This window comes from Saccopteryx leptura, chromosome 6 (assembly GCF_036850995.1).
Source record: "Saccopteryx leptura isolate mSacLep1 chromosome 6, mSacLep1_pri_phased_curated, whole genome shotgun sequence".
Lineage (NCBI taxonomy): Eukaryota > Metazoa > Chordata > Mammalia > Chiroptera > Emballonuridae > Saccopteryx > Saccopteryx leptura.
In genome coordinates this window covers 172,943,154-172,957,225 of record NC_089508.1, presented here as the reverse complement: position 1 = coordinate 172,957,225, position 14,072 = coordinate 172,943,154, and the positions used below count along the sequence as shown (strand labels likewise).

At 40.8% G+C, this 14,072-nt stretch overlaps 1 protein-coding gene across 3 annotated transcripts in view; it reads right to left on the bottom strand.

Moving 5' to 3' along the window:
* Positions 1-9,448: 9,448 nt before the first annotated feature.
* The window catches only part of G3BP1 (G3BP stress granule assembly factor 1), a 40,688-nt gene continuing 36,064 nt past the window's right edge, over positions 9,449-14,072 (bottom strand). For all 3 annotated transcript variants that reach the window (XM_066344021.1, XM_066344022.1, XM_066344020.1), the window contains one exon: positions 9,449-13,200. In XM_066344021.1, the coding sequence (XP_066200118.1) occupies positions 12,994-13,200 (207 nt within the window). In that variant the 3' untranslated portion in view covers positions 9,449-12,993. The remainder of the gene's footprint in view (positions 13,201-14,072) is intronic.

Below are 14,072 nucleotides of genomic sequence, written 5' to 3'. Positions count from 1 at the left end.
TCATCACAATACTGCTATTTACATTCAATGATTTCATTCCCACAGTGACCCTGGATCTTCTCATTTTACAACTGAGGACACTCAGGCTCCTCAAGTTCATTTTACTGGCCCAAGTCAAAGCCTTGCCTAAGTCTGGACATGAGTCTATAGACAATGGGAAGCCAAGATTTTGAAATTAGCATGACATGTTCACTTCTTGCACTTACCTATTTTTGACCCTTCACAAGGTCACCCTGTGACCTTAGTCACCCCACCTATTATAAAGATCTTGCCAATTGTTGGATATAAAAACAATTGATGTTTGTCATTAAAAAGCAGAATGTATACAAGACATTTATTAATCCGTTTTAACTGAAGTGAATGTTACAACTGTTAAAAACATGGAGCCTTTTGCCTAGGTACATTCCAGTATACAAAAACTTAACTCATATAATCTGTTAAATGCCAAGGAATATTATCTTCTACTGCTCTGGAAATCAGACATCTTGATCAAAAACCAAACCAAACAATCCTTGGTCTTTTATCTTCTCAGAACTTGGTCATAAACAATATGACTCTATCAGCCCACCTTAAAGGGTTGTCAGCCTATTAATCCAATTTTTGGTACGTGAAGGACTTAGAGCTGATGGGGGTGGGGGTCGTGTTCTAGCTACAGAATTGTGAGAGCAAGGAGTCAGCAACAAGTAGGGTGGGAGTCGGTGACATTTGAGTCGTGCAACCACTCTGTTTATAGTCTTGTGTAAGACATCACTGTGTGCCGGGAATGGCTTATGCTTGGCCAGAATCAAGAGTAGGAACCAGACCTTTTCTGTAAGTCTTTCTTAAGTCTGGAGTCCCTAAAACGTCATTCAACTAAGATTAAAAACCTACTACAAATAATTCAAGGCACGGGACCAAAGGTAAGCACTCCCCCTAATTACAAAACATAAATTTACTGAAGTGAGATATGATATGGATACGAATTCTGATTCAAGGGAAGATGTAGTAACAGACGAGACAGAATCCAGAGGCGAGAGATCGTCTCACAGGGCAATCCAAAGTCTCTTGGAGCATGGGATAGTTGAGCTCCGACTCGAGACAAAAGGTTCTTTTCCATAGCAGTTTATTAGCTGGATTTATATGGTCGTGGTCTTGCTCACCTTTCAAAGGGTTAAATACAAGGACTACTTCCCTCCAGCAAGTGTTCGGGTAAGAGGAAACACCTCCCCATGAGATACCATTAAAACTAGAGTATTAAATATTAAAGGCACCATGCCCAAAGTTCCAGTAAAGGAGAGCCTTCTAATGACTCCTCACCCCACCCAAGCTCTGGAAATGAAGAGGAAAAATGGATTCACAGGGAAACATGGAACATAGCCTTCTAGACTCCCCACCCCAACATTTAAGTAGAAGCTGCTGCTGTGTCCGCATCCTTCTGTCTCCCACATAACAATCCACCAAACCCAACCAGTTCCTGGGATGAGGCCTCTGCTTACTGCGGTTCCTAGGACCCACTTGGTCCCATCCCTGTCTCGTCACCTGCACCCAGAAGCTTGGCCTTTGGCCTGACAGGACTGTGAGCTGCAGCAGTGATACCAGTGATGCCACTGTTCTCAGGGCCAGTCCTGCACAGCTCTGGATGCTGGGGAGGTTAAGTGGCACTATGAATGGACTCTGCATAGTGACCTCAAGTCAGGGTCAGTGGGCGTCCAGGTAACTGCTACGTACTTGCCCTTAGTTTCCGAAATGTCTCATTTCTGCATGCGGTAAGCAGCTTAGCCTTTCAGAGTCCGAGTCGTGAGTGGAACCTCAGGAAGGCAGTCTCAACAGTCAGTGTTACAGCCAGGACCAGCATACATGTTCTTCCCGTCTCACTCTCAGCTTCGGGCTTGACCTCCTCACACCTGTCTGTCATCCACCCACCTACTATTTGTTAAATCAATGGTGGCAAAACAGCTTACTATGAAAGCAGGGCATCAGGATGAAACACAGCCTCTTTCCTTACAACACAGGTGGGGACAACAGAAATACCAAAATAATGGCTGAGGGACGCGGGAACTATACAGGAGAAAGGAGGGCGCCATGAAGTGAGCAGAAAATAAAATAAATCCTGTAATATTTCAAAACCTAAGGACCATTTTCTAAGTAGTTCAATTTCCTAATACTTAATCCATTAGTAGTTCAATTTTCCAATACTTAACATCTTATAGCAGGGGCCGGGAACCTATGGCTCACAAGCCAGATGTGGTTCTTTTGATGGCTGCATCTGGCTCACAGACAAACCTTTAATTAAAAAATGTTAAAATATAAAACATTCTCATGTATTACAATCCATTCATTTCCTGCCGCTCATGTTCACAGTTGCGGATGACTGGAGCCAATCACAGCTGTCCTCTGGGACAACACCAAATTTTTATTGGATAATGCCTAAATGTAATTCCGTGAGAGCCATACAAGGTCATTGTATGGCTCTCACGGAATTACGTTTTAAAATATGTGGCATTCATGGCTCTCTCAGCCAAAAAGGTTCCCGACCCCTGCCTTATAGTATTTCAGCACCTCCAAGAACAAATGAGATTTTGATGGATTGGGGGGAGAGGATTCCAGCAGAGGGAGGTTACAACATGAGCAAAAACATGGAGGCAAAAAACCAGCAGCACATACAAGGCACAGTGGTTATCCAGTTTGGTTAAAGCATAACAAATGGTAGGCACAGCTGGAAAGAGACTTGGAGTACATCCTAACAACCTTAATTGCAGAACAATGGCAATATGGTAGATTTTAAAGACAGACCAACAGGGTATTCCTTCATGGGCTGAGCAGCTCATTTTATCTCCTCTCTAGTAGCTGATACTTCCAGCCTGGTCTAGATTTTCCTATACTTATTTGGAGGAAACTTACCTCTCCCTTCACCTCAGTAGATACCCATTAGAAATTCACGTCTTCAAGGGTCTTCATTCAAGCCAACATATAGGAAGCACTTAGGTTGTGCTAGGTGGGCACTAGAAAGGGGATGAGAGGGGCGGCTCTACACTGAGCTAAGCTAGTCTACAGTGACTCTGAAAGTCACTTCTAGCTTTCTCTTTGGTCAAACAGCAAGCCAATATTTAGCAGGTATTTCTAAAGGAGAGCTTGTGGTATAGAGACCATTACCTTTTGTTTAGCTGAATTATTAAACAGAGCTGACCTGGAAGTAGATAGTCCAGCATATCCTTTTATTTTCGGCTGCATCTAAAATGAATTCTCCCAACCTAGAGAGCCTCTTCCCTACTGAAAGCATGAAATCATGTCCAGGGGGAGGGAGGTATGAAAAGGAAAAAAGCCAAATATGAATTTTTATTAAAAGACAAAATGTAACTGGTTTTTAATCAAATCACTGCTAGTATGTAAAATAACTAGTTTTCTATCAGAAAGAGTTACCTTCCCTGGGTAAACTCTTTAGGAAGAATATTGGGAAAGAGATTAGTATTACCTACCCAAGTAAATAATTTGCCCAAATCTTTTTTTTCTTTTTTTTTCCAAATCTTTTTTAAAAGTGGTGCTTACATGTCAAATAAGTAGTTTGTGAAACTCAAGTTTTTTCCACATTAGCGATTTCTACCTCATCAAAGGTGTGTGCACCATGCTCTCAGCGTGCCATTTCATCTGCATATAGTGTATGAGCTAAAAACTAGATGTTCTCATAATGCATTTCTGAGCATTAAATTTTCAGTTTTATACCATAAACTTAAAATTCATACTACTTCATAATTAAATGGTTCAATTTTCCAATAATTAACCCATTATAGTATTTTCAGCACTAACAATAGTTAAAATGAGCAGGCTAAATCTTGACAAGGTGCACCTTGCTCCCTAAGTCTATTGGACAGAGAGGAAATGTCTACCCAACGCAATTCTTATGCATATTACACAAACAGTAGTGCAACCGTCTCCCCAAAAAACCAAGAAAATTATACAGCCAAGTTCTCCTTTCAAGACAAACACAGCAGGGACCTCAGCCACCTCCCATTTAAGTTTCAAAAACTGGACAGAATACACACCTTCCACTTCTGTAATTAGACTTGAAATGTGCAAAGTGAACCACAAAGTGACCAAGACAAAACCCTTCCTTACGTAGCCCTCTACATAAGGCTGCCAAAGGGTGGCCATGTCTCAGTGTGTGGATCTGTCACAATGACCTGTTGGCTAACGTCCCTTCTCTAGACTGAGGAGGGACCGCACTGAATAGCCAGTGTCATTCAGGTGAAGTGCAGCTGGTGCATTACTGGAAAGTGATTGCTTACTTTCTCAGTGTCCAGACATAATGACGTGCTTCCAAATGACAAATTATTTGGTCCTCTCTCCCAGGAAGGCCATTTCCAGAGACCTTTCTCAAATTTGACTGGCCCAGGGAACCCATAGGAGGAGATCAAATGATCTTTGCAGCCATAACTGTGAACACGCTGGAGCCGTACTTAGAAATTTGCCCCGTAAAGAACTGGTGGTGGACAGAGCTACTAGTGATATACAGATCATAGCTAAAACATTAACAAAAAAGTATTATTATTCTGATTTAGAACATTCCAAAATGAGTTAAAACATCAAATAAAGGCTTAGTCAATTACTGAGGGAAAAGGCTATTTACATGATTTAACATAAACTTAGTAAATTCATTTCTTTTTGACTCGATTATCCACTAAAAGGAAGTTTCTGCCAACAGAACCAGTGTCCAAGCTCAAGTCTCACCCCAACCTTGACAAAGCCACTGATTTCTGCATAGCTGGAGGTCATCTCTGAAGGACCCACCCTTAACACTTTCCCCATTTCATTCATTTAGATATTTGCACAAAAGACCTACCCTTTGTCTTAAAAGTTACCTGATTTGATGTTTAGGCTGAAGAGTAAATCCGTGTTAAGATTCTTCTGCAAGTGATTTTGCATCTCATCCCCCCCCCCCCCAAAATAAAAATAGCTTCCAACTTAAGTTATGTCACAACACACAGGGAGTGGAAGTTCAGTATTAACTTTCTTTTTTTTTTTTTATAGGGAAAAGGAGGTGAGGAAGAGAGAGAAAGGAGAAAAAAGAGAGAGAGAGAGAGAGATGGCAAAGGCGGTGGGGGGGGGGGGGAGAGAAGGAAAAGGGGAAAGGAACAGGAACCATGAACTCGTACTGTTGCTTCTCCTATAAGCCTTGAGCAGGCAAGTATTAACTTTCAACAGCTCCAGGGGATGTTACCTGAAACCTCACTTTGCTTCATTACACTACAACTGTTCAAAAAGTTATTTTTAACCCCAAAGAACAGAACAGCACGTGTAATTCTTCAGGTCACAATGCCAGCACTGGCTGTGTGGTCTCACAGGTAAGACAACTGAAAGTTACAATTCTGTGATCCCAGTACTTGAGGGAGATGCGAAACAAGACGGTGGGCTGGGCAGTGTGAACTAGTTAAGCAACAAAGTGCTCGATCACCTGTGATGGAAGACCTTCAAGATCATTCACACTTCCGAAGGGACGACAGGAGTCACAAGCCCACAGAACAGTAGTAACTGACAGCTAGCCAGTTAGGCAAGTTCTAAGTAGTAGCCTGGAGAAATCTTAATTAATTGGCCTGGAAAACTGGGTCAGAATTACTCACAAAGCTCCTCATCCTTTCCCAGAAGAAAATGTGATAGTATGTCTTTTATATGGAAACTCCTTTGTACATATGTATAAACTGGGTCTGGCCTTAAAGCTGCAGTTAAGGATTTGTCTGGCTACCACCTTAAGCAGCGTGTTAAGCAATCGCTTCCTTAATGTAACATTTTTACTTCTTACAGGACTCTATACCTTAACCAACCAAATTCCCTTTTGCCCCTTACTCTTCCCTTTTTTGCATGAAGTCATAAAAGTTATGGCAGTTATTTTTTGGCTTGTAAAAAAAAATCTATTTCTGCAGTTTGATGATGGAATGTAAAATTTCTGTGATACATGTATATAAAAATATATTTATTGAACCATCCATACACACATATCCATGCTGATTCCAATGGAAAAAAAAATTAAAGTTTTCTGAAATTTTCTGTGTGGTTAATCCATAGTTGTTATTCAACCAACTTTATATGTGACAGAACTTTTAAAATCCTGCGATCACCCCCCCCCCCAAAGGAACCTATGTACCATCTGGAAAATATCATTTCACTTAAGACGAGGCTTTATGTTATTCATTCAAGAAATATTTATTGATATGTGCGCTACGGGAGATACAGAGGTGACTCAGACACAGATCCTGCCCGTAGGAGCTTACAGTCTAGAGGGGGAGACAGAGCACACACCGGCTACACAGAGCTACATTTTGGTAAGATGGACCTAGCATTGGGCATGAAGTAGGCGGGGTAAGTGGGGAGGGAAGCGAAGAGGCCACGGACACTACCCAGGTGAGGAGAAGAGAGATGGGACAGACTGCTGAGGTAGAACTGACAGGACTTCCTGGACACCGCATGTGGGAAGGAAGGAACAGGAAGCGGATGACTTCGACCTGGGGCATGGGCCATGACAACCAACCAAAGAACAATGGGGTAGGTTTGTGAAAAGAAATGAAAATTGGCACATAAAATTCTTCTGCATAGAAACCAAATGTCATAGTGCCCAAAATGGATTCAATTAAGTCCTCTCTCTAGGCATGCCTCCCTTGTGAAATCGGAAACAGAAATATGTTAATTCGCTCAACGCAACAAGTCATCATGTAAGGACTCTTCACGTAGGTCACAGTACCTTCTGGTGGAGTACAGGGATTGACTCCCCCGGTCCTTGTCCTCCAGGAGCTTGTGGTCTAATCATGTGGTAAAACACATTCAGGTACATCTAATTCTAAGCTGACAGCATAGTTGTGAGTTAAGGAGAAAAGTATAAAAGTGCCCGGGAACACTTTTTTTTTAAATGAAGGTTGGGACAGAATATCAAATAGGAGGGACAATGTGGAGGTAAGAAGATGAGAATGAATTTGTTCCTCACTTCAAATTGTGGCCTATCAACCACCAAATAGAGGTTCCCTACTCCTGTTGTTAATCTTTTCTTAGTTCTTGAACTGGGTCTTCAAAAACATGACTGATGGCAAGGGATCTGGACGAGGGAAAGGTTGATCAAGTCTATTTTCAGGAAAGAGAGAGGCACTTGCAGCCACGGAGCCAGGACTGCCTGGCTCACTAGGGGGACCAGAAGTAGCTCAGGATGGCTGGAGTGTCCCGTCCAGGAGGAATGGGAGAGATCACTGGAGAGGAAGATTAGGACCCTGATACATACATGGCACTGCCAGGCACTGAACAGGGTACATGCCTAAGACCAAATTGCTGCCCCTTAGGAGCTTACAGTTATAACAATACAAGGTGGGAAAAGCACCACAATGTACAGAATGTAAAATGCTGACAGATTTAGGAGAAAATTACAGCTGAGTTTCAGCTATTAACACATTAGGATACCCAATAGCTTTCTGACAGCTAGTAGTAAACCCATCCCTGAGGGGAGCACATGTTAATGTCCTTAGACAACAGGCCCTGGTATATAAGTGGGCATTCAGACGGTTCTAGGAAAATAGAGAAAACCTAGGTATGAAAATAGCAACTGGGTGAGCATATAAAAGTGGCTCCTTCCCCTTCTCCCCACATCCTGACCTTGGACAGCTCTGGATCCCTACAGTGAAGCGAGGGCAGACAAGTGACCCCTGAAGGTGTTCCATGTTACTTCTACAAGCCAGCTGGGGGCTCTGTACTGATAATCAATTCTCTGAGCCACCTATGTCTTTTGAAAAATGAAGGGATTGTACGAATCACTTTAGTCCTTTCCAGTACTAGTTCTCTATGGGATTCAAAGAATTCTAGGAGCCTCTCCTATATCTTCTGGTAATAATCAGACAGGGAGACAACTTACAGGAACATTCTATTATTTCTCATTTAAAATAATGATTTTTCCATAAAAATCACAAATGATTCCAATATCATCAGCGAAGTTCCACCTTCACCCTACTCGTCCTCAAAATCTAGTATTTACCCATATGAATTTGTTTTTTAACAAAGTATGTTCTACATGATCTACTTCCGTATGCATTGGCTCTTTAAAGAAAGGAAGTCCTTTTTTTCTCCCTACTATGTCAGCTTCAGGTTGTCTTCATCTAACAGTGCCAAATCAGTACATCAGACATGTTCTTCACAAAAATATTTAAGAATTTAAACCAAATCAAAAGTCGACTAGGTGACATGAAAGCCTGTAGAAGTTTCGGTAGCCAGTGTAGTTAATTTTAACAATAGTTAAAACTATTTCCATCCAGGTTAAGTGAAATATGATCATCCCTGTAATTACTACCAAAAGAAAAGCCACACTTCCCATAAGCGGGTTTGTGAGAGACTTCTGGTTAAAGTAATTCAATAATGAATTTTAAGTCAACATACTTTACTTTTCTTAAGAAAATAAGACACATCGGATGGATGCAAGCCCCTTAGGAATATGTGGCACTGGCCACATCTCAAGTACGACACATGTATAAGTTTCTATAGTGGGACAAGCCACATGGTTTCCGGAAGGAAACAGTGGAACTGAGTGCCAATCCTATTTTCTTCTCACGGGGAACAAAAAAAAAGAAAAAAAAAATCTACCAGATTCAAGTGGAATCTGAAGGAGGGGAGACTACTACCCAAGGTTTTCAAAACAAGTAACATGATCAAAAAGTGAAAAGCCCTGATTCTAAGCCAGGTACTAGCATAAATCTAAACTAAAGCCAGTGGTCTCAGGCCACCTCTAACTGACTCTGTATTCACCCCGGCCACAAGGAGAGGCTGTTTCATGAGAGCACCAGCGGTCTAATTTCTGCATTATCCTGAACTAGACACATGTTCACTAAAAAGGACGGAAATAAAAGTTTTATCTCACGTGCCACCATTTTTCCTTTAGTTTAGTCAGAGTTCACAAGCCTGCCTATGGTCCCCAGAACTTCAGCATCACAGTTTATAAATACAAATCCCAAAATGTACTACTACTTTAAAACCAGAAATCCTTACATAACTATCTAGGACTATGTGGGCATTACCTGATCAGCAACTTTAATCTACAACTTCATCTCACACAAGACATTGCTAAACTGCTAACATATTTAATTCCTAAAATATCTGTGGAAGTCTACCTTCAGTGTCCCATGCCCATTTGGGATATATTAGGCAGTTAGCTTAGACCTCATATTCAAATAAATGTTGAAGTCGCTTCTCTTTCAAGGTACAAAATTGTTGAACTAAAGGTCATTTGTATGCAGTTCCTGCGGCGATTCTTTTTAAGTAGCACAGAAATAAAACTTCAATATAAAAGGCATCTTTATATCAGTAGATTTGACAAATGCAACCATGTACATAAAAGAAATAGGCCACTCAGCATAAACAAATTGTCTACAAATTTAAACCTCATAGGAAGGTTATTTCCATATAGATTCTAACATTGTTTTCTATAAAGTGCCTCTTTTTCCACTAACTCATTAAATACAAGGATTTTTCAAATAAAAGGATGAAGGAAATTATCAGATGGCAATTATAAGCACAAAACACAACTGCTATAAACTCACCTGGATTATGCTACAATAAAAATATTGTTTATCTTCCATATCCAGATTTCAAGATTGTACTAAATGTATTATCAAACCAGATAAGAAAATAATCTAAGAACAAGTTATTATTGTTACCAGTCTGCACATCAAAAGAAACCCTATAAAAACCATTGTTTACTTACACTGTTTACCCTAAAGGAAATGGGGAAGGGAAATGCCAACCTTTCTATGAATGTTTTATAGACGCTGGTCTCTCTATGCTGTAGTAATTATATGGTCATGTCCTATTATCTCAATGTCATTCAAACGCAAATGGTTAGGCATTTTTGTTCTTAAGAAAAGGCATCAGTTTGAGGCCAATCGACCCCTTGCTGCTTGGATGGCTTGGAGGTCAGTCATGTGGTGTTCTGATGCCATTTCTCCTCTATCTGTTCCTTTGGGGAGAGGAGTACTAACCCACACTATCATTGTGAAAATTAGTTTTCCAACCTAAAACTAAAGTGCAATTCAACTAACGCTGTGGCAATAACCTACTCAAAGTCAAATAATTACGGATGGATTATCCATTTCACTGCTCCCCAGCAATAGCTCAGAAAGTTGGGAACACAGGAATACACAAGTCAAGGCCAACATCACTATAAAAGTAAACAAAAGTATTTTTTTAAGTCCCAAGATCTACTTATTTCCAAAAGGTCTTAAAAGACTAAGCACAGTGAGCCAGCCTACTCCCACTCAGTGTGACACTAGGTGAGTCAATGAGGGAAGGATGTTAAGCTCCATAGAAAAGGCTGCACATTAGGCCACGCCTACAGATGAAAAATTGTATTTTAAAACCAGAAAAGGTTGAACAGGACAAGCAAATGCTGTATACAGAAAAATCCTAACCAACCTATTTAATTTGCACTGTCTACCTATGTAAATGTATGTACCTCTACGGTACCATGTTTATTCCATCAATAATAATGTAAACAATGACAACAGGATTTTAATAGTGTCAACCAAGATGCTAAATCCTATTTATACAAGTCCAATGCTATTCAAAACTCCACAATCACCCAAATTTTGATGAGTTGAAATTATTAAAGCAAACTTTTGTTTTCTGAGATTATGAGTCAAATTCCCTGTAACAAGTTTCAAAAGGCATCTAGCATATTGTTACCCCTCCAAACCTTTAAAACCACACAATTGGTACAAAGGAAACTGAGATTACTTACAGTAGATGTTACTAGAATTCCTGAAAGACATATCTCATATCTATTTGCCTACTTCTTTTTATTTATCTGAGGCTTTATTTAAAAAAAAAAAAACAACAAGGCTTCACTCCAGTTGTAACTCAACACTCTGCCCACCACACTTACAGAAGTAGGGACCCCCAGTGTTTTCAATGCAGTTGATCCATTTTTATAGCACATGTCGCATTGTTGGCCCCTCCCCCAATAAATGCCAGATGCAGTAATGTCCCCCTCCAACTACCCCCTCACCAATCTCACATGTTTCCAAATGTCCTCTACAACCCCAAATCGAGTATCTCTGCATCTAGTTGGTGCTTTTACACCTCTAAGCAGGATGATCTCATTTTGAAATGTATGGTTTGGTATTCACTTGCGAAAATGGTTTCTAGGTTATCCATAATTTATGACCTTACAGTTGATGCAAAAATAACTCAGGCTAATTTTTTTTTTCTTCCCACCACAAGCTTAATATAAGCTACAGAAGTACAAGCTGAATTTCTTCTAATCATCACTGGCCTGGGTCAAATGAAGTGGTTACCAAATAAATTGACCCCCAAAACAGCCATGTGACTCAATTATATAAGTTTCTTTATATGAAGGAGATGCTGCCAATTTTCAAATATTTGTGGTACTGAGGACCAACTGATAACATCAAATTTCATTTTAGTTTAAGACTACACCCTTCAGCAAACCTAGTTTCCCAGTAACAGAAAAACAAACATTCTTATTCTTACTCATACTATCCTCAAACAAGAGTCCTAAAGATGAACACTGTTAAGAAGATGAAAATAAATTAAGCTAAATTTGACAACCTCATTGCCCTTCCATTAGTAATGAAAGACAGCACACAAAGGCTTGCTTCAAGCCTATTAACAAAACTTCAACCAACTCATACACAGCACAGCATTCAACAAACATACTATGTAAAACGAGTATTAGTCTACATTGCCAGATTAAATTTTCTTCCAGAAATATTTTAATAAAAATTGGCCATTTCCAAGAAACACCCACTGCATGCCCATTGAGAAAAGAGAACCATTAACAAAATAGAAAATTTACCATATGGCTATGATTTAAAGGAAAACCACTAGCAGACACTCAAGCACATCAGCAGAGTCAGAGTCCAATATTAAAATCACATTCCTTCTTGTGGGTTGATCAGAATTCTGAGTAGACGCTGAAGTAAAATGCTGAACTACTTAGGTCAAAGGACCTCTATAGAAGAAGCATCTGTCCTCAAAGGCATTCCAGTTTGAGACTCAATTTCAGAATAAGGCATAACAAATGAACAGAAGACATACAAGACGAAAGAGGGACTCTACAATTCCCAACATACTCTGAACCTGAAAAAAAAAAAAAAACAAATCTAGACTTTGTTTTATTGTTTTTCTTTAAACAATCGCGAAGACTGGAATCAAAGAGAAATAGAAGGCACAACAGTTTTGCTCTGGTTTTGTGTTGGGGAGAGGGGCTGGTATTTTTTTGTTGGTTTTTTACCAATACAAATTAAACATGAAAAAAAATTTGGCTTCAAAACAACACCTAACAATTCAAGAAAAGCAAAGCAGTTGCATTCTAGACATTTAAAACCTATCTCACAATTTAAATTTCAGTGGCAAAACCCGTAAATTTTAAAATTGTTTTGTGATCACATATCAAAAGGAAAAAGCTTCACTAACACCTGTTATTCCATTTTTAACCATACCAGCAAGATTCAAAATTGTCAATTTTCCCAATGGCACTTTCTCCACACCAGAAGGCAGTCATGACACTCAGAAGAAACAATTTGGGTATTTCTACCTTCAAAATGTTTATCAAATCCTGTATTTCTCAAAGGCTTTTGAAACATGTAGAAAATAAGTAAGAAATATCCCAATGAATGAAACATACCAAATGTCAGTAATAAGCAAGACACATTCCTTTGGGGAAATGGCTGTTAAAAAATAATCCAGTCTGTATATGCAAAGTAAAGCAAGGATAGTCAGTCTTTTTCTTCTTCTTCTTCTTTAAAAATCCATTGTTCCTAAAATATCATTCCACAAAATTGGAAGTGAAGGAATAAAAGGCGAGGAGAGGGGAGGGTGAAGAGGGAACACACACCATTAACACGAAAAGTAAAATTGTACAAACTTAAGCAGTTTATAGGAGAGCAGGGTCACACTGCAAGATATCAAGGGTGGTCGAGGATTCACCATTCGCAGGAGCGGGTTTGTACTGCTGCGTGAAGACCAGTGAGGAGCAAGTCACTGCCTCGGAGCAACTCCCCTTCCCACTCCAAATCCTGGCTTCTGCACCATGCCTCCACGGGGAGGGCCTCTCATTCCTCCACCAAGCCCACCTCGAGGGCCTCCGGGTCCCCGCAGGCGGCTGTCTCGTCGGTCCCCTTCCCGAGCAGCTCGAGTCTTCTTCTCTTCCACATTCAGACGAACCTCACCTCGGAACATGATGGGCTATAGGAGTCAAGGTGAGAAGACTTACACACAGTGCTGACGGGCCACCAACCATCCTAGTTAAAACCAGGCTACTGAAAGAACCAGAAGCCTACAAACCACGTTCTCAGAGTTTAATTATTTTTTCAAATTCAGAACCTATAATGTTCCTAATACCAAATACAGGGAAAGGTAGTTAGGTGTGCAGGAGTACGCAGGCTAGTTCAAAAAAGTCAATTCAGCCTGACCAGGCAGTGGCGCAGTGGATAGAGCGTTTACTTGACCTGGGATGCTGAGGACTCAGGTTTGAAACCCTGAGGTCGTCGGCTTGAGCATGGGATCACAGACATGACCTCACGCTCACTGGCTTGAACAAGGAGTCACTGGCTTGGCTGGAGCCCCCCAGTCAAGGCACATATGAGAAGGCAATCAATGAACAACTAAGGTGCCACACTATGAGTTGATGCTTCTCATCTCTCACCTTTCCTGTCTGTCTGTCCTTGTCTGTCCTTCACCTCCCCTAGCTTGAAAAGAAAATTTTGTAAAAAACAAATCTCATTAAAAAATAAGAAGATGCCCTGGCCAGTTGGCTCAGAGGTAGAGCATTAGCCTGGAGTGTTAAGTCCTGGGTTCGATTCCTGCCAGGGCACACAGGAGAAGCACCCATCTGCTTCTCTACCCTTCTTTTATCTCCCCTCTCTCTATCTCTCTCTTCTCCTCCCACAGCCAAGGCTCCATTGGAGCAAAGTTGGCCCAGGCGCTGAGGATGGCTCCATGGCCTCTGCCTCGGGCACTAAAAAAATGGCTATAGTTGCAGTGGAGCAACGCCCCAGATGGGCTGAGCATCGCCCCCTGGTGGGCATGCCACGTGGATCCCGGTCAGGCACATGTGG